The sequence below is a fragment of the Saccopteryx bilineata genome, chromosome X (assembly GCF_036850765.1).
Source record: "Saccopteryx bilineata isolate mSacBil1 chromosome X, mSacBil1_pri_phased_curated, whole genome shotgun sequence".
NCBI lineage: Eukaryota > Metazoa > Chordata > Mammalia > Chiroptera > Emballonuridae > Saccopteryx > Saccopteryx bilineata.
The window spans coordinates 142,682,646-142,710,119 of record NC_089502.1 but is presented as its reverse complement, the minus strand read 5'-3'; the positions used below and the strand labels follow the sequence as shown (position 1 = coordinate 142,710,119).

Below are 27,474 nucleotides of genomic sequence, written 5' to 3'. Positions count from 1 at the left end.
GGGCCTGCGGACTGAGCCCAGGAGCCAGGGGGAACGTTCTAGAAATGTTCCCTGTCTTGAGGACGGTCATGCAGGTGTGTGCATAGGAAAAACACACATTTGATTGTGCACTTGCTATGTGCAAGTTACAACTCAAGAGTTTAAGGACCACAGTGCAGCCCAACCCAAGGCTGGTATAGAAGTTACAGCAGCAGATGTCAAATGAGTGACTCAATGTCAACAAAGGTCATTCAGGCCCTGGCCAGGTGGCTCAGTGGATGGAGCGTGTCCTCATGCACCGAGGTCATCGGTTCTATCCCCCCCTCGGAGCACAAACAGAAGCAACCAATGAGTGCACAACTAAGTAGAACAATAAGTTGATCTCTCTCTCTCTCTTGTTCTCTTCCTCTCTCTCTGAAATCAATGGGGGAAAAAGTCAACAAGGGACATTCAGACCATGGTCTGTGCTCTTGTGATTGGACCCCTTCCCTCATCCTCGTCCCCAGGTCCCCCCCTCCCCTCTTCTCCCCCTGGCTACTTGGGTTACTTGTTCCTGTATTCTTTCTCAACAAGCTTGTGGTACAAAGATGTAGCATTTTGAAAGGTTACTATCAGATTACTCATCTTTGCCTCCTGGGTATGTTCTAATTCCATCCCTCTGGGGAGAGAGAGAAGCACAAAATGTGTCTCTCCTCCGTGGTCTCGCCTGGCAGGCTCTTGTCCTCCCTGCCGGCTGACCCGTGTGCTCTTGTCCTCCCTGCCGGCTGACCCGTGTTTCAGGGAAAGAGAGTTTCATATAGCTTTTCAGAGGCTGCAAATACAATCTGGCAACATTGATCCCTTTTTTATTAGCTAAGTTGTCATTATTTGCTGCCTATTGTAAGAAAAAAAACAAAAACAGTTCTTTGCCCCAAGAAGCGGAAACAATGGGCTTCCTTTCTCTCTCTATGGCGGGCAGGACAGGGGAAATGCCGGCGGGATCTGAACTTCTGCACGTGACCAGGTCTGCTCACCGGGTCTTAGTGCACAGGTGGTTCCCCTTGTGGGCTCTGAAACTGACCTGCAGCCAGATTCCGAGTGGGAGAGCCTTTTGTGTTTCGGCAGTTTAGTGGGGAAATCATTTTGGGTTACTCCTTAACAATTAAACAAATTAATTTTTTTTTTAAGAAAAAGAAAGCTTTATATATATATTGGTCACTTTAATGAGATTTTCCCCTGCTTTTTTTTTTTTTTAAATAAAATTGACATAACTTAGAATTGGTCACCTCACATTGTACAGCTCAGTGGCATTCAGCATGCTCATGGCGTTGCACAGCCTGCAGCTATATCTGGGCCCCAAACATGTCACCGTCCCCCAGGGAAAGCTCGAGCCCATTAAGCAGTCACTCCTCATTCCCTTCCTGCTCAGATCCAGCCCCAGGCAGCCACGAAGCCACTGCCAGTCTCTCGTGACTTACCTCTTCTGGGCATTTCCGTGGCATGCTACGGGCGGGACCTTTCGTCACTCAGTGTTCCTCTGAGGTTCACCTGCGTGGCAGCACATGTCAGTAATTCATTAAATTTATTTCTAAGTGGAAACAGAGTATTTATTTGTAAGTAAAACAGAGTAGCAGTAATTATTTTAGTCCTGGCTCAGTTGGTTAGAGCGTTGTCCTAATACGCCAAGGTTATAGGTTGGACCCCGGTCAGTGCACATACAAGAGTCAACCAGTGAGTGCATGAATAAGTGAAACAACAAACCAATGTTTCTCTCTCTCTCTCTCTCTGTCAAATCAATAAAAACTATTTGAAAATAATCATTTTAAGCACACTTTGGGAGGTTCAGTTACTCACTGAGCACCTACTATGTGCAAGGCACAGTACTGTGCTCGGTGTGATGCAGTTACTCACTGAGCACCTACTATGTGCAAGGCACAGTACTGTGCTCGGTGTGATGCAGAGGCTGATGTCGGCTTAGCCCGAGAATCACCAGACAGATGCCCACCCAGGCGGCATGGCACTGTGTGTGACACGAGCCCTCTCCAGCCCAATCCCGTGACGCCAGACTTCGTCTTTGGGGAAATGGACGCTCTCTCTTCCCTCCCACCTTGTTCCCATGCAATGTTCACTTTTGTCCCCAAAACCTCAGCCGCCACTTTGGAACTGTCGTTTTAACCCATGACATGTCGGTAAAGCAAACCCAGAGCCCTACGCTGGCCGTGAAGCAGGGGTTCAGTCGGTCCACGGGACACCCGCACGTCCGCCAGAGGGAAAGGACGCGGAGAAGGAAGGCGGCCACTGGAAGCAGTGGGCACGGGGGACGTGGATTCTCCGGGCGGAGGGGCAGGCCCCTGGGAGGCTCGGAGCCATGAAGGGCCCGCGATGGCCATCTGAGCCCAAATGGGCCTTGCAGGAAGGGCAACGTGCTGGCAAGGCAGGCGCTTGGAGAGGGAAGGGTGACAGTCTTTGGGGCAGAGAGGAGCCAGGACTCAGCTACCAGAACGCAAGACGAGGCAGAAGCGCGTTTTATTGGGCAATGCCCACGCGGTAGATGCCACAGTGGGTGCTTGTACGGGGAAGCAAAGGGGCAGTGGCCCCTGTCAGTCCCGCCTCCGGTCTCCCAGGGCGACAGGTTGTGGCTTCTGATGTGGGACTCCAGAGAGTTTCCCATCATGCCTCTCCTCCCATCCCGCCAGAGCAGCACCCCTCGGCGGTCCCAGCAGCTCTTGCGTGTGGGGACTCTGCGCTTGGGGCGTCTTCTCTCCTCCGTATGTGTCCTCTTGTCTCCTCGCCCCCGTGACAAGCTGCTCAACAGTCTCGAAGAGCCAGCTCTCCGGCTGGCAAACACGGCGGCCTCCTCTTTGGAATCCTCACCAAGTGTGCCATGCCCTGGGAATAACTGTGTGTTCCCTGCAGGCCCCGGTGCTCCTTGGGCACCGCCGACCCCAGCAGGGTCCTCACGGACCTCCCTGGCTGCCAGAGCAAGCGAGGTCTGCAGTGAAATATCGGGAGGTGCCTGAGGCAGAGCGCGGCATGGCACCCCCTGCTGGGGAGCCCCGCTGAGAGCTCCGGTGACTCAGGGACGAGAGGAGTCGCTGAGCCCCATGTGCAAGCAGGGGAGGCTGGAGGAGGTGCAGAAGATGGGGGGTCAGGACAGCAAGCGGGCATCGAGGCTGTCTGTTATGACGGCCGGCCGAGTGGACTGCGGGTGCTGGTGACCGCGGGGCATCGCCCGTGGTCAGGGGGTCCCGGTAGGGGCGGCGGTGCAGCAGGAAGGGACAGGCGACAGGTGGGCTGCAAGGTGGACGGACGGCTGGTGAGGCTCCTCGGGGCTGGTGGAGAGGAGAGGTCAGTGCGGGTGGTTTAAAGGACACAGCATGTGCAACTGGGGGGAACGCTGTTTATCTGACAAAACCTGGAAATTCAGAAACGGGGCAGTGCTTTCCTGCCTGACGGAAGGTGCCTCGGGCCAGGTCGCTCCTGGGAGTGGACGGGTCCCAGTCTCGAATCCCGAAGTCCGGGTCCTGGAAAGAGTTGCAGCCAAGGACAAACCCAAGGACCACGGCCGCTGCTGGCGTGAAGCGTGACAGCCGTCACGGCTGTTTGTCTCTGGGGCTCCCAGGGACTGAGTGTCCATCCCAACACTCCCCCTCCCCCCGACATTGCATGTTTCTGTGACCAGGCTGCACAGAGGACGAGCCCCAGCCCGGCCGTGCTGTACACATGCCCACCTCCTGCTCAGATACCTGCACATCGGCGGAGTGACAGACGCTCTTCACACACCTGCCGGGCTTCCCAGGAGGGTCCCTGTGTCTCACGGGCCTCCACCTGCCAGGGGCTTGGCTCAAAGGCAGGAGCACCAAACCAGGGCCCTGCTCACCCTCTCCCAGGGCCCTGCTCACCCTCTCCCAGGGCCCTGCTCACCCTCTCCCAGGGCCCTGCTCACCCTCTCCTGCGCGAGGACCAGAAAGGAGCTGCTTACTGCTCTCATCCACGGGGAGGGCGGGCGTGGGTGATTATTGGTAGGCGGTGAACATAAACCAGAGAGCCAGGCAAACACTAAGGTGCCTAACAGTCTCCTCAGTTCCCTGTTGCTTTTTTCCATTTTTAACATTTCTGCATTTCATAGAACAGAATTATAAGTAGGGCAATTTCAAGAAGAAAGGAACACAGAATTGCAGGGTTTTAGAAGGCTCACTAGGCAAAGTCCAAGTTGAGAAAAAGAGAGGAATTCTTAGGAGATAATTAACCTTCACACACAGACACACACGAACACACACACACTCTCTCTCTCTCTTTCTGTATCTCATCTCTACCACTACCACACAACTTTTATTAGAGTGAACTTTGTCTCTTACTAGAATGTAAGCTTCTAGAAGGTAGGGTTATATCTTAATGTTTAAACCACCCTCCCCCCCTTATAGATCCATTAAATGGAGTCAGAAATCATTGAACAAAATTAAATGCACATTACTCAAACGGTTTTTGTTTCTGGTTTCTTTTAGCCGGAGGACCCACTGAATGGCTATTTCAAGCTTGTCACCTAGAAATAATTCCTAACCGCATCCAGGTCCTGGAAGAAACGATAACTTAAGGCAATTCAGAAGGGAATGGGGGTCGTTCATTGTCTCCGCACACAATACCGCTTTCAACGGTTCTAGTGTAAACGTATCCTGGCAGAATGTTACCTGCTCTTTCCGTGTATTTATGCAACTGGTGTTTCCTTTCTGAGGTATTTTACAGGGCAGATAAATTGTACAGGGTCGGGCTTCCACATCCCTGAGCCTGTCCTGTTTCCGCACCTCCCGAAATTTGCACAGAATTCCTCGCAAAGCTGGGTTTTTTTCCCCATGACAACTGACTCACAGTGAAAAGGATCTGAAGTGGTTAAACCCAAATGATTTGTTGACGTCGTCACAGAAATCTTCCAAAACAGAAAAATTCCCTGTCTTGTCTGCTTGCATAGACTCTGACCCAGATACATTATTTACAGGGCTAAGGGCGAGCTGGCATATGTATCTTTCAGCTAAATGATTTTATGTATAATAGCTACTGCAATTTTTGCACCGACGTGGTGACTAAAATAGCAAGGTATTACTACTGCTGTTGTCATTACCCCCTCCGTATTCACAGAGGGGACGCCTGGCTTGCCCCACCCGCTGGGCTCTCCAGGGGGCTAAGGCAGGGACCCCAGCCCCTGTGAGCCGTGGGCCAATGTAAAACACTGAGCCTGGGTCTTCCACAAGCCTCCTGATGCTTTATTGGTCACGCTGAAGGAGTGAGGAGACCACCACGGGAGCTCGCTTCACACTGACGCTGACAAGTGGAACGGTCACCTTCGCAGGGGGGACATGGCGCTGCCCGTCCCTGCACGAAAAGTGGGCATCGGCGTCCAGGCCCGCCTGGCACACACGCACGGTGCTGCTGGGACAAGCCGTGTGACCCTGGAAGGCACGACAACCCGGTCGGCACAGCCCGAGGGGCTGTATCAGGGCACCGCCCCCTTCTCCTTCTTTCCGTCCAAATCTTGTCTTCTGTCCCGAGAGGGCAGGGCTGGCGTGAGATGGAGAGCTCTCTCCCCTGGTCTCTGCACTCTGTTTCATGTTCTCTTTCCACCCCTGCCCCGCGCCTCAGCCCCCACCTCGGAAACAGCAGTCTCTGTTCCCCACCTCGGGACCAGTAGAATCTGTTCCCCACCTCGGAACCAGCAGTCTCTGTTCCCCACCTCGGAACCAGCAGTCTCTGTTCCCCACCTCGGGACCAGCAGTCTCTGTTCCCCACCTTGGAGTCCAGTGTCTTTCTGGGGCTGGGAGCCAGACGTCCCTGTGGTTGGCACCTGACCCGTCGCGGCCCTGCTGGGCCCCCCGCGGGACAGCAGAGGACGAGGAGTGCGTGCCGGTATCCTCGGACGGCCTTCCTGCTGTCCACACACCCGGCTCCTCACGAAGGGGGGGAGGAGCTGAAGGAGAGGGGTGGCCTTGGGGTGCGGGTCCCGCCTTCCGAGAGGCCCCCTCAGCCCCGTACCTGGTGCCTGAGTGCCCTGCCGTCTCCTGCACTCAGCCCCACCAGGCCTGGCAGGGTCCCCGCCCAGGCCACCAGCCCCAGTGGTGGGCCTCTCGCCCGCCACCCGCAGTCCAACATCTCTCTGCCTGAAGCCAGGGCTCCCCTAGACACACCATCCCCTGATCCCACTTCTCGGACAGAGGAAACGAACGCTCTTCTTCACGTGCTGCTGCCCGTGCACGGTCACGTCGAGGGCTGGAGCAGGAGCCTCCCACCTCACATAGAAGGTAAAGTCAGCATGGCCACCCAGGACCCGTCTCCCCCCAGGAAGGGCCATTGTGCACCACCCCCAGGGAGGGCCTGATCCCCACAGCCTGGGGCCTGTGTGCAGTCACCCCAGGGAGGGCCTGAACCCTGCAGCCTGGGGTCTGTGTGCAGTCACCCCCAGGGAGGGCCTGATCCCTGCAGCCTGGGGTCTGTGTGCAGTCACCCCAGGGAGGGCCTGGACCCCGCAGCCTGGGGCCTGTGTGCAGTCACCGCCAGGGAGGGCCTGGACCCTGCAGCCTGGGGTCTGTGTGCACCACCCCCAGGGAGGGCCTGATCCCCACAGCCTGGGGCCTGTGTGCAGTCACCCCAGGGAGGGCCTGGACCCCACAAACTGGGGCCTGTGTGCAGTCACCCCCAGGGAGGGCCTGGACCCCACAGCCTGAGGCCTGTGTGCAGTCAACCCCAGGGAGGGCCTGGACCCCACAGCCTGGGGTCTGTGTGCAGTCAACCCCAGGGAGGGCCTGGGCCCCGCAGCCTGGGGTCTGTGTGCAGTCACCCCCAGGGAGGGCCTGGACCCTGCAGCCTGGGGCATGTGTGCAGTCACCCCCAGGGAGGGCCTGGACCCTGCAGCCTGGGGCCTCTGTGCAGTCACCCCCAGGGAGGGCCTGGACCCCGCAGCCTGGGGCCTGTGTGCAGTCAGTCACCCCCAGGGAGGGCCTGGACCCCACAGCCTGGGGCCTGTGTGCAGTCACCCCCAGGGAGTCCTGATCCCCACAGCCTGGGGCCTGTGTGCAGTCACCCCCATGGAGGGCCTGGCCTGCAGCCTGGGGCCTGTGTGCAGCCAGTCTGAAGGGAGGGCCTGATCCCTGCAGCCTGGGGCCTGTGTGCAGTCACCCCAGGGAGGGCCTGGACCCCGCAGCCTGGGGCCTGTGTGCAGCCAGTCTGAAGGGAGGGCCTGGACCCCACAGCCTGGGGCCTGTGTGCAGCCAGTCTGAAGGGAGGGCAGGCTGTTCTGCCTCTCACCCCCTGGGGAGCTCTGAGCCTGCCCTGGGTGTCCCTGAGCAACGTGGGCACATCTGGCTTGGGAGTGAAGTCCTGGTGGGTCCACCTCCACCCCCGTGCCAGTGGGCTCATTTGATATAAAATAGTAGTTACAGCCATGATGCAATGGCCTTGGGACTGATCGAGTGGCGAGGGAGAAAGAGGAGGAGGAGGAAGGGAGGAGGAAGGGAGGCAGGAAAGAATGGAGAGAAAAGAGAAAGTGACCAAAAAAGTAACACAGTAGGAGAGAGAGGGAGGAAGAAAGCAATGGAGGAGAGAGGCAGGAAGCTACCATCCCAACCCCGCAGGGAGGCCCCCAGCCCCTGCAAGGGCAGCCCGGTCAGCTGGTCCCTGTCCCTGGAGGCCCCTCGCCACACAGAGCTCACACACTGAGCCACTGAACTGCCCTCCCTCGGCCAAGGGGAGGGAGACTGCTGACCAGTCCTTCCAGACAGAACAGGGACCAACAGACACTGGACTGCCGATTTCCTCCCCGTGAATAATTAAATTGGTTCTGGGCAGGACCAGACCCGCGTCAGGTGACCCACAGAGCCAGGTGCCTGCAGAGCCTGGCAGCCGGCGGCTCCCTGAACCCCGGCCCTCCCTGGCACAGCTGGGGACTCAGGGGGTAGCCAGGAAGGGTCCTGGGGAGCAGGGCCCACAGCCACCTCTCCTGTCCTGCACCCCATCTCCTGCTGTGCCCACTGCACAGCTTTGCTGTGGGGACCTGCTCTCTCGCTAACTTGTAACTGGGGTCTGGACGCTTTGCCTGCCAGTCACAGATGAAGACAGGCTCCCTTATCCCGTCTCCGCCAGGAGCAAGGGCCAGTGGGTCAATCCACCCCACGGCTCCAGAGCTGTGCTGGCCTTCTGGCTCCCAGACAGCCCCGCCCAGCCCAGCCCAGCCCAGCCCAGGTGAAGTGACCCAGGGTAAGCGGACGAAAGAAAATGCCCGCCATCCAGCATTGTCCTCGTGACCACAAGCAAAGCTGGGTCCAGTGCGCGACGGGACAGAGAAGAAGCAGAATGTAGGGGCTTGTTTCCGAGGATGTAGGGGCACACCCCCAGGGGACCCCCAGGGAAGAGTCCCACGGTCCCCTACAATGTGGGCCCCGCCCCTGCTTGCTTCTCACCAATAGAGTGTGCTGTCAGCGAAGGGGTTTCTGCAGATGCATCTATCAGTTGCTCCCGGGGCAGCTGTAGGAGAACTCGGACTTATCACTGAGGCCCGACCAAGACTTCAGTGTGAGTGTTAAGACGTAAGGTCCGGACCTAGCGACTCAGAAACCTGAGCGATGGTGCTGGCGGACACAAGTCCCAGCTTTCATCTTTCCGCTTTGAAGATGATTTATTCCCAGTTCTCTTTATAAACGACTGGGTGTTTCCGTCCACCCTCTCTCGGAGGGTGTCGGGGGCAAATCATCAACGTTTTCATGCAATGTACTGTTACAGATAAAGAAGAAAATTCTGCTTGGTGGTCTCATGCATCTCTGTGTCTGACAAATCCAAGGCAATTAATTATTCCCCTATTCTGATGTAGCAAGTAGGGGTCCACCCAAGAACCAGCACCAGTCGAAGATGCAGGCGGAGAGGTTTAGTGTCAGGAGTTGGTGGGGGTGGGGGGGTGCCGGCCGTTGCGGGAGGCTGGCTAGGCACGCATGGTGTTTGTAAGGTGTGCGGGTGGGAGGGGCAGGCGTTTGTAGGGGGTGCGGGTGGGAGGGGCAGGCGCTTGTAGGGGGTGCGGGTGGGAGGGGCAGGCGCTTGTAGGGGGTGCGGGTGGGAGGGGCAGGCGTCTGTAGGGGGTGCGGGTGGGAGGGGCAGGCGTCTGTAGGGGGTGCGGGTGGGAGGGGCAGGCGCTTGTAGGGGGTGCGGGTGGGAGGGGCAGGCGCTTGTAGGGGTGCGGGTGGGAGGGGCAGGCGTCTGTAGGGGGTGCGAGTGAGAGGGGCAGGCATTTGTAGGGGGTGCGAGTGAGAGGGGCAGGCATTTGTAGGGGGTGAGTGTGGGAGGCGCAGGCGCTTGTCGGGGGGTGCGGGTGGGAGGCGCAGGCGCTTGTTGGGGGTGCGGGTGGGCAGGGCAGGCGTTTGTAGGGGGTGCGGGTGGGAGGGGCAGGCGCTTGTAGGGGGTGCGGGTGGGAGGGGCAGGCGTCTGTAGGGGGTGCGGGTGGGAGGGGCAGGCGCTTGTAGGGGGTGCGGGTGAGAGGGGCAGGCGTCTGTAGGGGGTGCGGGTGGGAGGGGCAGGCGCTTGTAGGGGGTGCGGGTGGGAGGGGCAGGCGTCTGTAGGGGGTGCGGGTGAGAGGGGCAGGCGTCTGTAGGGGGTGCGGGTGGGCGGGGCAGGCGCTTGTCGGGGGGTGCGGGTGGGAGGCGCAGGCGCTTGTCGGGGGTGCGGGTGGAAGGCGCAGGCGCTTGTAGGGGTGCGGGTGGGAGGGGCAGGCGTCTGTAGGGGGTGCGGGTGGGAGGGGCAGGCGTTTGTAGGGGGTGCGGGTGGGAGGGGCAGGCGCTTGTAGGGGGTGCAGGTGGGAGGGGCAGGCGCTTGTAGGGGGTGCGGGTGGGAAGGGCAGGCTGCACTGTCCTGGGAATGGACTGAAGCCGCTGTCCCTGGGGGAGTTGCTTCTTTGCCAGGGCAGCCCCTGCCCTGCTCTGAAGGCCTCTTACCAGATTGTGTGAGACCCACCCAGCTGATCTAGGCCTAACCGCCCTTGCTTAAGCTCAACTGATTATGGACCTTAATCACATCTACAAAATCCCTCCCGAGCAACTCCTAGATTAGTGTTTGCAACGGGTTGAATTGTGTCCCCTCCAAATGAGAGATCTATTTGGGTCCTAAGCCCTGGTGACCTGCAAAAATGACATTTTTTGGAAATAGGGTCTTTGAAGATGGAATCAAGTGAAGATGAGGTCATCGTAAATGAGGGTGGCCCCCACGCCCCATGACTCACGTCCTTATAAGAGAAAAGAGAGGGAGATTTGGACACACACACACACACACACACACAGAAGAAGATGCTCTGTGAAGACACAACATAGGTAGAGATGGGAGTGTGGCAGCTATGAAATGAGCGATTCTCAGAATTGCCGGCTGCCACCCGTAGCCAGAAAAAGCAAGAAGGAAGTCTTCCCTAGCCCTGGCCAGCTAGCTTGGTTGGTTAGAGCATCTTCCAGAAGCACAGAGGTTGCTGGTTCGATCCCTGGTCAGGGCACATGTAGGAACACATTGGTATTCCTGTCTCTCTCCTCCTTACTCTCTCTCTAAAATCAATCAATAAAAATCTTTTTTAAAAAAGGAAAGAAAGTATTCTTCCCTAGAGCCTTCCATGGGGATGTGGCCCTCCTTGATTTTGGACTTGTGACCTCCAGAAGTGTGACAAGGTAAATCTGGGCTGTCGTTCACCCTCAGGTCGTGACACTGTTACAGCAGCCCTGCGAAGTGGACACAGTGTTTGAGCAAACGGGGGCTCTCTTGCTCAGTGATGAAGATGAGGGGGCGGAGCTACGTGCTGACAGGGGTACAGGTGCAGAAGGGCAGCAGGGCGCGAGGCAGGAGCATGCGGGAGCCGTTTAGGGAGCAGCACGGACCAGGGCGTGGGTGGGCAGGACAGCGGACACGGACAGGAAGTGGGAGGAAAGACAGACTCTCCCAGTTCATGCTGTTGTTTTTTTAATTTGTCTTCAGTTACACAAGAACTATGCTCTGCTGGCCTGGCTTACACTGTTTATATACAAAGTTTTCTGCTGTGCACGGCAACTCTCAAATCATTTCCTTTTCAGTCTCTTAACGGGATTGTGTATTATGTTCCAAACAGAAGTGGATAGGGCATTGGCCTGGAGCATGGCTATCCCAGGTTTGATTCCCAGTCAGGGCACAAAAGAGAAGCAACCATCTGCTTCTCTCCCTTTCCCTCTCCCCCTTCTCTCCCTCTTTCCCTCTCCCCCTTCTCTCTCTCTCTTTCCCTCTCACAGCCAGGGGCTTGATTGGTTTGAGCATTGGCTCCAGGTGCTGAGGATAGCTTGACTGGTTCCAGCATATCAGCCTCAGGTGCTAAAAATAGCTCGGTTGATTCAAGCACCAACCCCAGACAAGGGTTGCTGGGTAGATCCCGGTCGGGGCGCATGTGGGAGTCTGCCTCACTATCTCCCTCTCTCTCACTTAAGAAAAAAAAATCATTCTCTCTCACGTCAGCTGACACAGAGCATTTCAATGCATTGAAGCCAGCTTTTTAAATTTGAGAGTAGTTTTAGAGTTAGAGATAATTGGACTGCAGGTTCCCACTCATGCCTCCCCCAGGGCCGCCCATTATGACCGCCTTATGTGAGCACTTAATTGATCAGCCTTGGGCCACTGTTGTGGACTAAACCCCTGGTCGTCAAACTGCGGCTCTTTGGCCCCTTGAGTGTGGCTCTTCCACAAAATACCACGTACGGGCCCTACCTCGATAAGGAACGTACCTGCCTATGTAGTTTAAGTTTAAAAAACTTGGCTCTCAAAAGGAATTTCAGTCGGTGTCCTGTTGATATTTGGTTCTGCTGACTAATGAGTTTGCTGACCACTGGACTAAACTGTCCACGGTATCAGGTCCCCTACTTTCCCTCACTCATGTGCTTCTTCTGCCCCAGGGTTCCATCGGGACACCACACTGCACGTCCCGCTGGACTCCTCTGGGCTGTGACAGGGTCTCTCTCCTTCCTCATTTTCGATGACTTGACAGTTTTGAGGAACGACCGTTGGGTGTTTTGCAGGATGTCCCTCCGTTTGGGTGTGTCTGATGATTTTCCAAGGTCAGGCGGGCTCATGGATTTTCACACGTCAAGTTTTCATTTACATTTCATTGGATGTATATATGATGTTCCCACAAAAAACACCAGGAACCCTCCAGACTCAAGGCGTGTACCTCGAGCAGCAGCTGGAATGTCTTTGTGAAACCACAGGGGGGTAGGGGACATGCAATCGTGTTTCGTAGTCTTACCTTCTATGTGACACCTTCACATTCTCAACTGCTACCGTGCTGGGGACAGCTTGAACATTTCAAAACTCAAACCACTTTGGGATTATCTAGTCATGTTCAGCGTCCAAGGGGATCTCTGCCGAGGAAATGACCTTTGTGAAGCACAGTTCTTGTTTTTTCTCATACCAGAAAGCGTTTCTTACTCGTGAGCCCCCGCACCTGGACAACTGGGCGGCTAGGTGCTGGTGTGAGCTGCTGAGTGGGGGTGGGCGGTGGGTGGCTTTCATTGGAAGTAGTGATTTCTAGGAATGTGACTGATTCTTTCATTATTATCTCAAAAATGTTAGTTCCCTCCCTCCTCCCTCAGGGACATTTAAAGAATTATGCATGACCTTGGCCATCTGAGGTTATCAGATGGCTGGTATCTAGTGAAAATAATAGCAACAAAGGAAAAGAAGGACTTCCGTTAAGCTGTATAGGGTGCTCCTCGAATGTGCTAGCTTTTCTTTTCTTTTTTTTTTCCTAAAGTCAAATTTATTGGCCCTGGGCAGGTGGCTCAGCCAGAGGTCACGGGTTCAATTCCCGGTCAGGGCACATATGAGGAGCAATCAATGAGTACAGAACCAGGTGGAGCAGCTAAACACTTTGACTACACAAGTTGATGCTTCTTTCTCTCTCTCTTTTCCTTCCTCTCTCTGTCTCAAATCAACAAAAACTTTTTGAAAGGCACATTTATTGAGGTATAATTTATGTACTATAAAGATCACCCTTTTGGAGTAAAGTTCAAGAAGTTTTGACCCACAGGACTCAAAGACCCAAGTCAGGATACAGAACAGCTCCGTGACCCCAAAACTCCCCCACGGTTCCCTACAGTCCACCTCTTTCCTGACGCCCACGCCTGGCAACCAATGACCCGTTTTCAGACCCAGAAGCTCTGCCTCTTCCAGAACACCTGTGTACAGGGGTCACACACCAGACTGCGTGCCGAGTCCAGCTCCTTTGACTTGGGGATCAGCCGTGGCGGTGCATCCCTGACGATGCCCAGGTCACAGGCATGGTCCTTCTTAGCGTCAATTAGAGTTCTCCCGTCTAGACAGACCGGTTTGTGTGCCCGTCCTTCTGTGGCTGTTACCTGGGTTGTTCTCCGGTTTTCACAATCACATATAAAGCCATTTGCACGCGGATTTTTGTGTGAATAGGCATTTTCCTTTCTCTTGTGTAGAGCCGTAGGAGGGAATGGCCAGGGAGTATTTGCACATGCCATATACCCAGTATTACCAGATGGCTGCTCATTTTGCAAAAAACAACATCGAAATGGCTTTATGACAAAGGCACCAGAGGAAAATGCAAACAGTCCACCTCCAGGTAGGTTCGCCTGTGCTTTTCTCATTTTAATTTTTTAAATTGATTTTAGAGAGAGAAGAAGGAAGACAGAGATGATCTATGGAGAGACAGAAGAAGGAATTGCATGTATTCATTGATTCCTGTGTGTGCCCTGACCGGGGATGGAACTCCCAACCTTGGTGTATTGGAACAACGCTCTAACCAGCTGAGCCACCTGGCCGGGGAGTTTTCCTTTACCTGCTCTATTTTCTTTGTCAATGTGGTCTCAAGCTGCCTATGTGGGAGTTGATTTTGTGCAACAACTATTTATAAAAATTATCCTCTCTCCCATGATCTGTCTCTAGGGTAAGGTTTTTGTTTGTTTGTTTGTTTTGTTTTGTTTTGTTTTGTTTTAGGTGAGAGGAGGGGAGATAGAGAGACAGACTTCTGCATGTGCCCCAACCAGGATCCACCCGGCAACCCCATCTGGGGCCAATGCTCCAGTACTGAACTATTTTCAGTGCCTGAGGCTGATGTGCTCCAGTGGAGCCATCCTCAGTGCCCCTGGGACCATGTTGGAACCAATCGAGAAGGGGATTGGTTGGCTGCAGAAGGGGAGGAGAGACAGCAAGGGGAGGGGGAAGAAGCAGATGGTCGCTTCCCCTGTGTGCCCTGACCAGGGATCAAACATGGGATGTGCACACTCCAGGATGATGCTCTATCCACTGAGCCACCGGCCAGGAACTGGGGTGAGTTTTAAAAATGAGAATGCAGAAGTGAAAACAAAGGGAATAGGGAAAAAAGCACCTAACTTCTTACAATGAAATGTACTTACCAGAGAGAGAGGAGGTGGGACAGCCTTTTAAAACCTGTAATCTCCCATTGTTTTGTAACTATAATAGCCATGTATTATTTGAAGATAATCGGAATGTTCCCTGGTCACGGTCACTTTGACTAAATGCAGGTACCGTTTTGTGCCGAGTTTTGGGATGTTGCTGGGTGGGCAGGCTCTGAAATTGTTCCCTGAGAGAGAAGAATTATTTCCTGCTAATAAAGTTGCAGGGTCTGGAATCGGGGGAGCTGGATTTGAGTCGCCTGCGCCCCCTTTTAGGATCAGACACTCGACAAGGCCACACTGTGGAAGGCAGAATATGGCTGCCTCTGATGTCCACACCTTGATGCCCTAGAAGCTGTGATGTCACCTTTTTTGGCAAAAGAGACTTTGAAGATGTGACTCAATCCAGAACCTTGCAGGGCAGAGGTGGTCGTGGGTTGCACAGCTGGTCCTGTCTAGTCGCAGGAGATTGGAAGAAGGAGGCGGGGGGTGGGGGGGAGTGACAGGTGTGAGAAGGATAGGACCAAGGTGGGGTCATGTGCCAAGGAAGGTGGGCTCTGGGCAGCCAGAGTCCAGTGACACCCATTTGAGACTTCTGACCTCCGAAGGGTCCGACAATACATCAGTCTGAAGCCAGTGAGTGGGCGGTCACGTTGACAGAGCCACTAACCTCTGTGAGACGCAGGTTTCCTCCTTTGGAAAATGAAGGCGCTCGTAACTGTGTCTACTCAGCCGCTTCCAAGGTTGCTTTGAAAAGGTTTAGAAAGCTAAAAGGCTTTGTTACGTAGAGAAAACTTGTAGTTGCTATATCACTTAGTGCTCTCTTTGTTTGGCAGCATGTGCAGAATACATTTAATTTTGCTGAGTTCGTCTGATGACCTTTACCCTCTCTGAGTGGGTGGCCGTGCCAGAGTCCCCATGCATTTCTAGACTCCACCACCATCCACTGACCCGATGGGCTAGGTTCCCACAGACAGTCTCTGCGTCCTTCGCCACCACAGTTCTCTTTCTTTCTTCTTAAACATGGATGAAAAGGGTATTCTTTTTTTTTTTTTTTTTACAGAGAGAGAGTCAGAGAGAGGGATAGAAAGGGACAGACAGACAGGAATGGAGAGAGATGAGAAGCATCAATCATCAGTTTTTTGTTGCGACACCTTAGTTGTTCATTGATTGCTTTCTCATATGTGCCTTGACCACGGGCCTTCAGCAGACCGAGTAACCCCTTGCTCAAGCCAGCGACCTTGGGTCCAAGCTGGTGAGCTTTTGCTCAAACCAGATGAGCCCACACTCAAGCTGGTGACCTCGAAGTCTCGAACCTGGGCCCTCCGCATCCCAGTCTGACGCTCTATCCACTGCACCACTGCCTGGTCAGGCAAAAGGATATTCTTTAATTGAAAGTATTCTGACATCCTTTTGAAAACATACACTAATAAAGAAAAAGACATTTTCTCCCCGGCTAGGTAGCTCAGTTGGTTAGAGCATTGTCCTGATACACCAAAGCTGTGGGTTTGATTCTAGGTCAGGGTGCGTACAAGAATCAACCAATGAATGCACAATTGAGTGGGACAACAACAACAAAAACCAATGTTTCTCTCTCTCTCTTTCTCCCTTCATCTCTCTCTAAGATAAATTTTAAAAAATTAAAGGGTTTCTTAGAAAGAAGTTAGAAAGCTATGTGAGAAATCTTGAATCATTCCGTCTTGTATAAAAGAGGGTCAGCACGCTCTGCAGCAGGCCAGAGAGTAGACGTTATTTATTTTTACTTTTTTATTTTTGGTAATTTTCTGAAGTTGGAAACGGGGAGGCAGTCAAACATACTCCCGCATTCACCCGACCGGGATCCACCCGGCACGCCCACCAGGGGGCGATGCTCTGCCCATCTAGGGTGTTGCTCTGTTGCAACCAGAGCCATTCTAGCGCTTGAGGCAGAGGCCACGGAGCCATCCTCAGGGCCCGGGCCAACTTTGCTCCAATGGAGCCTTGGCTGCGGAAGGGGAAGAGAGAGACAGAGAGGAAGGAGAGGGGGAAGGGTGGAGAAGCAGATGGGTGCTTCTCCTGTGTGCCCTGGCCGGGAATCGAACCTGGGACCCCTGCACGCCAGGCCAACGCTCTACCACTGAGCCAACTGGCCAGGGCCGAGAGTAGATGTTATTGATGATTTCTCTGTATGGGGCGGTGAGGGAGATGCCTCAAGTACCTGGGTGCTATTATATCCGCCTTAAAGGAACGGGGTGCTTACGTTGTGTTGTGATGAAACTTCATTTACAGACACTGAAATTCAAATTTCAAATCATTTTCAAGTCACAAAGTATCTATGTTCTTTTATTTCCCCCCCACACACACTTTAATAGTGTGTCCTTAGCTTGGGAGCTGTCTGAAAACAGGCCCCGGAGCTGCCATCTGCCGACTCCTGTCCTAGACACTCCACCAGGGCAGGGGACTTTGCCTGTCTTTTTAATTACCCGTTCCCCATGCCTGGAATAGGGCACCTGGCGGGGTTCGAGTCTGTCTTCATCTGACATTTTGATATTTTGAGTATTAAAATATGGCATTATAACATTATTTGTTTTCATGACTGATTTTTTGGAGGCCCATTCGACTCGCCTCACCCAACTATCCCAGCCCACGTCCTCCAGGAGGGGGTCGATGGTGGGGGTGTGAATGAATCCAAGTAGGCAGGGGGCCAACAGGGAGCCACAGAGTCCAGCTTCTGCCTTTTGTCCCAGCAGGAAGGTCCCAGGCAGAGATTTCAGGGGCTGCATGAACTGGACTGGGGACACCCTGCAGCTCTGGTCTCTAACCACTAGCTGAAATGTATGTAGCCTTTCTGACAACTATGAATGCAGAGAATGAAAGACAGTAGCATTCACAGGATCTTTAATTTGTTGCCAACTTGTTGCCAACAGCCCGCTGATATATCTTCCCAAGTGGGAGGTTCTGTTTACCCTCAGCCCTCCTCTGAAAATGCTGAAGTTTCTAGAATCGCCTCTACAGCTTACTATTGGAAATATTGCAAAGGAGCACATGCATGACTCAGAATTCCTGAAACATTTGATAACTATTTCAACACAATGGGGGGTTTGTGTGACTCAATGTACTACTTTCTGCATTTAGAAACAATATTTACTAAATTGCAAAAAAAGACTGAGGCATACGAATGGCTACAAAGCCCCTCCTTCTATTTTTTTTTTAATTTAACCACTTGAATCTGGTCTTCTGTGCATATTGGCGATAAAGATCCCTGCCCTGCAGTATTACTGGGAGAATCAAGTTCAATACTGTGCACGAAACACCCTCATGCCAAATACAAGGTGCTGTCAGTCGAGGTGAACTGAATGCGACACTCCAAATGGGAAGACCTAACTCACATGCACTAGTCTGCTCAGCTTGTCACAGCAAAGCACCACAGACCTAGTGCTTTAAACAACAGACGTTTGTCTTCTCACCATCCTGGAGGCTGGAAGTTCAAGAACAAGGTGTGGGCAGGTCCATTCTCTCCCAAGTCCTCTATAAGCCTTGGGGTGTAGACGGCCTCCTTCCTGTGTGCCTCCCATGCTTGTCCCTTTGTGCCTGCCTGTGTTCTATTCACCTGTTCCTGTGGAGTTTCACAGAACGATACAGCATATAGTACAGACAGTTTCCTCACTAATAAACAGAGAGTTCACCTCCCCCACACACAAACATACAGCTCCCATGAGTGGTTAACATTTTTCCTAAGTGTGGTACATTCGGTACAATTAACAAACCCATATTGATAAAATGCATAGTTGACATTAGAATTCAGGCTTTGTGTCATACACTTCTACCTGTTTGGACAAAGGCGAAATGTCACATGTCCAGTATTACAGTCTCATGCAAAGTGGTAGCTCGCTGCCCAGAAAATCCTCTCTCTGGGTTCCGCCTAGTCATGCCGCCATCAAGCACTGATCTTTTTAGTTTTACCTTTCCCGAAATGTCATAGACTTGGAATCACGCAGGATATAGCCCTTTCAGATTGGGTACTTTCACTTGGCTGTATGCAGTTAAGGTTCGTTCTTTTCAGCCGTGCATAGTAAATATTCCATTGTCTGGAATATGGAACGCGATGGATCCCCTCACCTACCGAAGGGCATCTCTGTTGCTTCCAAGTTTTGACAGTGATGAATAAAGTTGCTTGTGTACATTCCTGTGCAGGTTTTTGGGTAAACGCAAGTTTTTAACTTCCTTGGGTAAATACCTAGAGAAGCATGACTGGTGGATTGTATGATAACACTGTTTAGCTTTCTAAGACAATGCCAGACTGTCTTCCCAAGGGGCGGGACCATTCTGCACTCCCATCAGCAGTGTATCGGAGTTCCTGTTGTTCTGACTGCCATTAGCATTTGCGGTTGGCATGTAAAAATACATATTTTTGGCCGTTTGAATAGACATGCACTGGTATTTTGCTTTAATGTGCACTTTCCTAGTGCCATAAGACGCCCAGCATCTTTTTTTTATATGCTTATTTGCCATTTGTATATCTCTTTGGTGTTTGTTTTTTTCAGATCTTTTGCCCATTTAAAAATTTCATTATTTTCTTACTGCTGAGTTGTAGCAGTTCTCTGTATATTTTGGATAGAATCCTTTATCAAAAAATGGATTTTGGAAACATTTTTCTTCCACAGTTTGGCTTGTCTTTTCATTCTTTTAACTGTCTTATGCAGTGCAGACCTTTTTAATTTTAATGAAGTCCAACGTATCAAAAAAAAATATTTTTTTTTCATGAATCACGCTTTTGGCATTGTATTTAAAAACTCACCATCTAGATTTTTATCCTGTGTCGTCTTCTGGGGAGTTTTATACTTTGGCTTTTTACATTTTGAGTTCATTTTGGTGAAAAGTGTATTATCTGTAGCTAGGCTATCATTATTATGTTTTGCATATGGAGATCCATGTTATTTTTAGCACCGTTTGTTTAAAAAGCGTATTCTTTATTAGTTCAATGTATTTGTGTGGCTAATGTTGGCTCCTGTACAGGGTTAATACTGACACCATTAGCAAGCAGCTTTTTACCTTCCAGCCGCCCCCCCCCCCCAGTCAGCAGTCAGAAACAGCTGTTTAAAAGGTAGATATCGTGCAGCAGCAGGTCCCTGTGGAAACTACTGCTGCTCACGGGCGTATATTAATGTTCATTTTTATCTGAAAGCACTGGTCCCCTTCCTCCTCGACCCACTTCCCTTGTCCTCGGCTCCTCCCACCTTGCCGGCCTGCACACTTGGAAAACCTTCAAAACAGTTAAAATGACTTAGCCCCTACCACCCACCCTTCTAGCATTTCAGGTCTCTTTTCCCGTCTGAGGTCTTTCAGAGTTCCGTGGGGGCAGAGGGGTTTACGAGTCTGTGATCAAGGGGCTAACCTGCTAACCCGCTAGAAGACCAGCGGGATTATTGGAACATCAACAAACAGGGTGAGCTCACCTGCACTGTTACTTACCTAAGAACAGCTGTAGTTTGGAGTGAGGACTTTCTTCGCTTTCCCACACGTTACATGATTGGCACCTGCCTAGTAATCAAAACATACAAAGAGGCCTTTAAACTAAGTTCCGTTTGTAATTTCCAGGCTGCTAAGGACAAGGGCTGGCCAGCAAAGAGGAGAGGGCCAGTTTTTTTTTTTTTCCTCTGCGCGGCTACTCCAGAGTGTGCGGTACCGCGGTTCCGCGTCGGGGTAAAGCCGAAAGCTGTATTGCTGTCAACTTGTTATTTACTTTCCAAATCTGAATGACTGAGCAAGGCGAAAGGAGAATCAATCAACCACAATGTGACCCTACAGGCGGAAAAAACGCGGCGCTGCCAACAGCAGGCGGTGGGGGCAGGGAAGCACGTGTAACCCGGGCAGGGTTGCATCATGAGCTCGCTGGGGTTTTCTATTGCACCCTTGGTTTTTTCGGTTGCATGTAATACCTCAGCAACAGTCTGCTCAAGCCCAGGGAGCCGGGGAGCAAGGAAGGGCAGGCTCAAGGGAAGGCCTCGCAACATCCTTTTGGGGGGCCCTGAATGGCAGCTCATAGATAATAAGGCACAATCTTATTCTGCTGATGCACAACTATGGAGACAGTGTAAGTGTGGATTTTTTATTGATGTGCTATAATAATGGTGTAGCAACAGTCATTTTACATCATTGACATTTTACAGCAATATATAATATATGCAGGGTAATGTTTAGGTCCGCCTTTTTAAAAAAATTTTAAAATATTTTATTTATTGATTTTTAGAGAGAGGGGAGAGAGAGAGAGAGAAAGGGGAGGAGCAGGAAGCATCAACTCCCATATGTGCCTTGACCAGGCAAGCCCAGGGTTTCCAACCGGCAACCTCAGTGTTCCAGGTCGATGCTTTATCCCACTGCTCCACCACAGGTCAGGCATAGGTCTGCCTTTTTGATGGCGGACTCTCTCCTTAAAAACGCACCCAGGGGCCTCCTCCCCCCAGCCACAAGAACAACAAATGGCCCAGTGTCCCAGAAAAGAGCAAGTGAGGTTCCAGTCTGAAATGCTGAGTGTACTGGGCTCTTAGCGAGAAGCTCATTATACACCAAAGGGAGGGACCAACTTACTTAAAATATTCAAGAAAGCAGACACCCAAGATGCGGGAGGTGGGCGCGGATGTCTGTTTAATTGAATTAAGGCAGTCACTACCGAACCAGAGGGGAGGAAGGGATGCTGGGGACTTGGGTGCTCCAGGGCTGGGCCGTTTCAGCCATTGCAAAATAAAACACTTTGGAAAGGCCCGAGGTCTTTAATCTGAGGGTGAGGGTGAGGGTGCGGGTAGGGGTGGTGTAAGGCCAGGAGCCACCATCGTGGCCATTCACATGCAGGTTCCCATTGGATTCAGGCAGACAGTAAAGAGATGGCAGAGTCGGAGGATGGTGGGCCATCCTATTTATTGGTGTCTCACCAAGCAGGCAAACCACTAAAGAAGACAAGGGAAAAGCAGAAAACCAGCTTTTCCCAGGAAGGGCAAGGGATCAGGGAAGCCCCTGCAATTGTGATAGCAGGAACTGTGTGAGCCAGCTCCTGGTCTGTCCCACTTTATAGTGTAGAAAACCAAAAACCGGTAATCCAATGTACAAACAAGGCAGTCTCCGATACAAAGCCGCTCATCCGAGGCATAATTGGATTCCTCATGAGAGTGCACCACCCAGATCATACAATCAGTCAAGGGTGTGGGGAAAAGCCCAGTCTTAAAAATAAACCCTAGGCTACAACGACCCTGCCTACCCACAGTCCGTCCCCCACACCCAACACAAACCACAAGTGAGCAAAGACATATATCATATTTACAAACTCATTTGACCAACAGGTGGGCACAAGGGTGGGGGAGCTTCTCCACAATCCCTGGAGCCCCCACACCATATCTCCTAGCCTCTACCTCTGTGTGTCTGAGTTTCTTTCCCCAGAAAATGTCTGGCTGTTCCCAGGAGCTGTTTTACAAAGGTCCGGGCCTCCACTTTTCCGGGTGGGGGAAAGACCATTGGGGTGTCCTTTAAGCCGCTGATTTTGAGGGCGTTGCCCCCTTCGGCAAGTTGCCTGGGGTTCTGTTAGGGCAGCTGGGCGGCCGGTTTCTCCTTTGACGTGGGGGAGGGTAGCACGCTGGGACTGGCCGGGGTTCCCCTCTCCAATGGAAACCTTGGGGTGGGGGTGGCTCGGTTCCGGTCTCCTCGGGACAGTGGGGGAGAAGGCTCGGTTTGGAATTGGAGAGGGGTAGGCCCGCGTTCCCTTTCTCCCCACTGGGGGCCACGGGAAGGGACACAGTTCCAGGTTCCGAGTCAGGAGGGAGAGGTTCGCGTTCCCCTCACCCACCCTAGGCGTGGGGCCAGGACAGCGCTCCGGGCGAGGGCTGCAGGGTCGCAGATTCCCCCACAGTGGAGGAGGGGCTGGCTGGGGACGCGGCCCCCCCAGGGCGCAGGGGCGGGGCCGATGGGGACGCGGCGCTCCTCCCGCCGCGTAAGGGTTTGGGGGAGGGGAGGCCGGGGCGGCCACCCCCCGCCGCAGTCCTCCAGGCCAGGGTTGGCGCTCTTGCGGAGGTTAGTGCCCGTGCCGGTCCCTCCCGCTGTCCCGCCCTCCGCCGCTGCTGCCGCCGCCGCCCCCTCCCCCCACTCTCCGCTCGGGAGCGAGGAGCCGCCAGAGCCCCCGCCCCGCCGCCGCCGCGCCCTCGGCCGCCATTCGGCACCGAAACTTTCCAGCGCCCGCGCCTCTCGGGACTCGGCGGCGGCGGCGGGGCGGGGGCGGCCCGGGGGCGGCCCGCGGCTGCTCCGGGGCGCGGGCCTTCCTCGGCCGCGGCTCAGCCCGGCTCGGGCGCGGTGGCGCCCCACAAGTTGCCCTGCCCGCGGCGAGGTGAGTGCGCGGGGCCCGGCAGGCGGGCGGGCGGCGCGGGGAGGGGGTGCAAACTTCTCGGGCTGGGGGGCCTGGCCGGCGGCTCGGGGCGCCCGTCTGCTCCACCCATCGCCGGGGCTCTGGAGGGGCAGGTCCCCAACTGTCCTCCGGGCTCGGGCTGGGGTGCGGCGCGCTCCCTGCAGGCCGAACAATACCCTGGTGTGGCCGTTCTCCGAAGTGCCGGCGCGTGGGTCGCTGGCGGAGTCTGGCGGGGGCTCCTTAGTTTTGGGTAGGGGGAGGCGTCCGGTAAGTTTGGGGAGGCGCTGGACCTGTCCCCCCGGCGCCCTTTGTCTGCCGCCCCTGGGGTTGTGGGCCAATATGAGGCGCCGCGGGCTCCCCCTTGGGGGAGAGGAGCCCCATTCATCCCCGGGCGCCGGCCGGCCTGTCCGGGACCCAGTGGCTGCGCGGCGGCGCGCGGTGGAGTGGTGCCCGGCTGCTGTGTTTCCGAGGCGCAGAAACTGTTAAGGAAGTGGGGAGTCCCCCAGCCCGAGCGAGGGGACTGGGCTGGGGGCGACATTGGTGGGTTGGGGGCGCCCCTGTTCTGGCGCGGTCCAGGAGGGTGCAGACCTGTTGCTCGGAGGTTCGAGGAAGGGGTGACCCCAGGTCCGCATGCCGGGTCCTACTCCCCAAGGGACTTTCCCCACTGCGGGCCAGTGCTCAGAACGGGGTGGGGGAAGTGCGTCTTCGGGTGTCGGCGGCCGCGGGGCATGTGACAATTTGGGGTCGCTAGAGGCCCCCCCGCGCTGGCATGGGACCTGGGCTTCACGTGTGTCGCCTCGGCGCCTACAGGCTCTGGCCCAGGCTCGCTCCCTGCACCGCCCCGCGTTCTCCCGCCCGAGAGCATTGGAAATCCCACAAAGTTGGATTCAGAGGTGCCATTTCCTCCAGTCGGTGATGTTGTGCAGCAAAACCCCAAAGGAAACAGAACCCAGCCTCCATCGCATCTGCAACCTTCTGTGCCTGGTATTGTCACATGTGGCTTAACCTCACTTCTCTGGACGGGTTTCACCGGAGGTACCAGCCAGGGTCCCCGGGTTTAACCTGGAGGCGGAGGGGCGGGACTCCAGACCCCGGGTGGGGGGGGGGAGAGGGGCGCTGGTCTAAGGTCCCAAGCTGAGGCTTCGGGCTACCAATGGCTATGACGGTTTTATGAAAAGTTTACAGTTAGTCGTTCCTAGAAAAGAGGCGATTGGGCCGGGGTGGAGGTGGTGGTGGTGGTGGTGGTGAATGTTGGATATGGAGCAATTAAGACCTTAAGACGATGTTTTTATTTCAAAGGATGTTACTGTGGCACGTGTGCTGCAGATTTCATTGAAAAACCAGTTAGCTAGAGAACTGATCCTAGGATAAAAGTTCATCTCTTGACCTAATTATTAAAATGGCCCCCTCGAGGGGATTCCAGCTCTTCAGGAAACATGGAAACACGCACGTGTGGGACAGAAATGGAGATTTCTGGTGTTTTATTTGCTGGTGTGCATTTTGCCCCCATGGTGGGCTCAGTCATTTCTGCTGTGGTGTTTTTTTTTTGTTCACCATTAATTGGAGAGAGAGAGAGAGAGAAAAGGAAGCATTAACTTGTTCCACTTAGTTCTATTTAGTTGTGTGCTCATTGATTGCTTCTCATATGTGTCCTTAATGGTGGTGGGCGGGAGGGGGGCGTTAAACCCATAACCTCTGCCACCCTGGGTCCATGCTTTATCCACTGACCCACCTGGCCAGGTGTAAAGCCAGGTGACACAGCCAGGGCCACCATCACAGCAGCCCGGCCAGTGCAGGTTCGCATTGGATTCGGACAGTCGGTAAAGAAACAACGGAGCCACAAACTGGTGGGCCATAGTCTTTAATTCTAGCTTGCACCTGGCGGGCAAGTAAAAAATACACACTGGGCTCCAAAACCCAATCACATTCAGTGCTCACAAAGCTACTGATTTATCCGAGTTTCCTAGAATCAAAGGTTTCTAGCTCACCAGCCTTCTCCTCAGTTCCCTATCTCCTTCCTTATCCCAGATACAAACTCTACACAAACTGGCTTCTCACTCAGCACTCCGCCATCTTGGCTGCTTCTCCTGGCCTCCTCCACGTGGCCTTTCTCTGCTCTCCTCTGCTCTCTTTTCTAACCTCAGGAACCAAGAGCACAAACTCCATTCTGCCCCCATTTTATACTGTAGCTTCACAACCTCTAATCCAATATACAAAATAGGGAAGTCTCTAATACAGTCACTTCTCTGAGGCATGATTGGATTGTACCACCCACATCAAAAAGGGTGGGAAAGGCTTAATCCCAAAACCAAGCCCCAGGCTACAAGGATTCTCAACACACATTAATATCACTTGGGCAATGGCCTCTTTAACAAAGTGAGCATAATACATTTTATCTGCCCAACACCAGGGCTCTGTCATTCATCTTTTAAAAAAAAAAATTTTTTTTAATTCATTTTAGAGAGGCAAGGGAGAAACAGAGAGAGAGAGAGAAGTGGGGGAGGAGCTGGAAGCATCAACTCCCATATGTGCCTTGACCAGGCAAGCCCAGGGTTTTGAACCGGCAACCTCAGCATTTCCAGGTCGACGCTTTATCCCCTGTGCCACCACAGGTCAGGCTCTGTCATTCATCTTAAAGAAGAAATGATAATGATAATAGTCACTGTAAAGCCAGGAGCCACGGCCACCATCACAGCAGCCGCCCGGCCCATCAGATGCAGGTTCGCATCAGATTCAGACAGTAGGTAAAGAAACAATGGAGCCAAAAACTGATGGGCTGTCATCTTTAATTCTAGCTTGCACCCCGCAGGCAAGTAAAAATAAACACTGGGCTCCAAAACCCACTCACATTCAGTGCTTACAAAGCCACTGACTTATCCGAGTTTCCTAGAATCAAAGGTTTCTAGCTCACCAGCCTTATTCTTCTCAGTTCCCCATCTCCTTCCTTATCCCAGATACTAACTGTACCCAAACCGGCATCTCACTCAGCACTCCGCCATCTTAGCTGCTTCTCCTGGCCTATTCCACGTGGCCTCTTTCTGCTCTCTGCTCTCTCCTCCAATCTCAGGAACCAAGAGCCCAAGCTCTTGTTCTGCCCCCATTTTATAGCGTAGAAATCAAAACCTTTAATTCAATATACAAAATAGGGAAGTCTCTAATACAGTCACTTATCTGAGGCATGATTCTCAATACACGTTAATATCACCTGGGCAAGGCAACGCCATCTTTAACAAAGTGAGCATAATACATTTTATCTGCCCAACAGTCACCTTGTGAAGAGAGCTAAAAGTGAAAGTTTCAGAATTTGGGGTCTTTCCTGCCAGCGACATCCATGACATGATTCCATAGGAGAGCATTTTATGGAGGGGTCCCTCCCCTTTTTAGCGGTGGGTAAATATTCCATTAAAAAATGGAATGGAATGCCGCAGTACTCTGCTGGGCCCGCAGGGCCCTGGGGTGGGCTCTGCGCTTTTATGCAGGGCTGGGTCAGTCCAAGCATCATCAACACCACCACGTAAGTGTCCTACGTGGATTCCTAAATCTCCCAAACCTGATGCCTTCTGAAAGTTTGGGCATTCCTACCTGAGCTCTGTTTTCCTCAGCTGTGCTATTCCAACGTGCGTCAGCCTCCGGGGCTGTTAGGAGAGTGGCCGAGTACCTCCTAGCTCTCGGAGTGGCTTAGCAATTCCAATGTCAGAGTCCAGGTGCATCGTGACAGGTGATGCTGGGCTAGCAAAGCCCCCTCATTTGGGCTGCACTGGTGGAGGGACCACCTCCCCCTTCCTGCTCCATCGTGCATGTTTCTGAGCCTTGTTTTCTAAGTGTGGACAGACTGGCAGGGGAACTCAGGTGGCATTACTCTCTGGGCAGTGGGAGGTGAGCAGGGCAAGGGAACGTGTGTGCGTTTTTAAAATTGTGAATTTTGGCTGTTGCTCTTGTGTGAATAGAATAATTGTCCGTGTGGGACTTGAATGCCATGCCCTGAGGAACTGACAGTCCCGACACTCAATGAGAAGCAGTTATTATTTCCTTTCTATAGCAGAGACCACTCGTGCTGAAAGACGCCAGGTAACTTGCTGACGTGCAGTGCAGGGAAGGTGGTCTGATTCCAGAAGCCCAGCTCCTGAACTTGGCCTTATCTTGCCTTCTGGACAGACGACCTAGTATGAATTTTCACATTCCGAGACACAGGCGCTTTGGACATTATACACACATTTACAAACCATTATCTCCATTCCAATCAGTGTGTACACACAGACATCTCTCAACAGAGTCGGAAATCATCTGTAGCCACTGAATGCATGTAGGGATTGAGAATCAAATGAATTACAATGTAGAAGAATGAACAATCCCATTGTTTTCAACATTGTAGCCATAATTTAGGAGCGTTGAATAGACACATGTAGCTAATGGCCACCATATTGGATGGCACGGAATTTACAGAAACTGCTATAGGAGTGTGCTCTTCTCTCGTTACCATAGTGACACATTAACAAAGAAAACTGTATAGTTTTGTGGGGATGGGGGGAGGATAGGCTGGAATAGTTTGAAATACTTTACAGGTAGATCATAAAAAAAAACCCCAAACAAACCCATTTCAGACTGCGATTGGCCCAGGAAAATGAGTCCAGTGAAGGGTTTTTTTTTTCTTTGTTTTTTAACAGAGGGAGAGAGAGTCAGAGAGAGGGATGGATAGGGACAAACAGACAGGAATGGAGAGAGATGAGAAGCATCAATTCTTCA

General features: G+C 53.1%; 2 protein-coding genes across 4 annotated transcripts in view; one reads left to right on the top strand and one right to left on the bottom strand.

Moving 5' to 3' along the window:
• Window positions 1-8,795: 8,795 nt before the first annotated feature.
• LOC136317874 (WAS/WASL-interacting protein family member 1-like) lies at window positions 8,796-26,441 on the bottom strand. Its single transcript, XM_066250579.1, has 3 exons — window positions 26,390-26,441; window positions 22,180-23,188; window positions 8,796-9,702 (listed from the first exon to the last, which is right to left on the bottom strand). Exons 1-3 carry the CDS (start codon window positions 26,439-26,441, stop codon window positions 8,796-8,798), a joined length of 1,968 nt encoding a protein of 655 aa, XP_066106676.1.
• Window positions 20,305-27,474, top strand: part of LOC136316758 (F-box-like/WD repeat-containing protein TBL1X) — a 237,639-nt gene continuing 230,469 nt past the window's right edge. For 2 of the 3 annotated variants that reach the window (XM_066248905.1, XM_066248903.1), the window contains exon 1: window positions 22,466-22,713. The gene's annotated coding sequence lies outside the window, so the exon portion shown is untranslated. Of the gene's footprint in view, window positions 20,440-22,465; window positions 22,714-27,474 lie in introns of those variants that run through there. The other variant, XM_066248904.1, reaches the window with a different exon arrangement.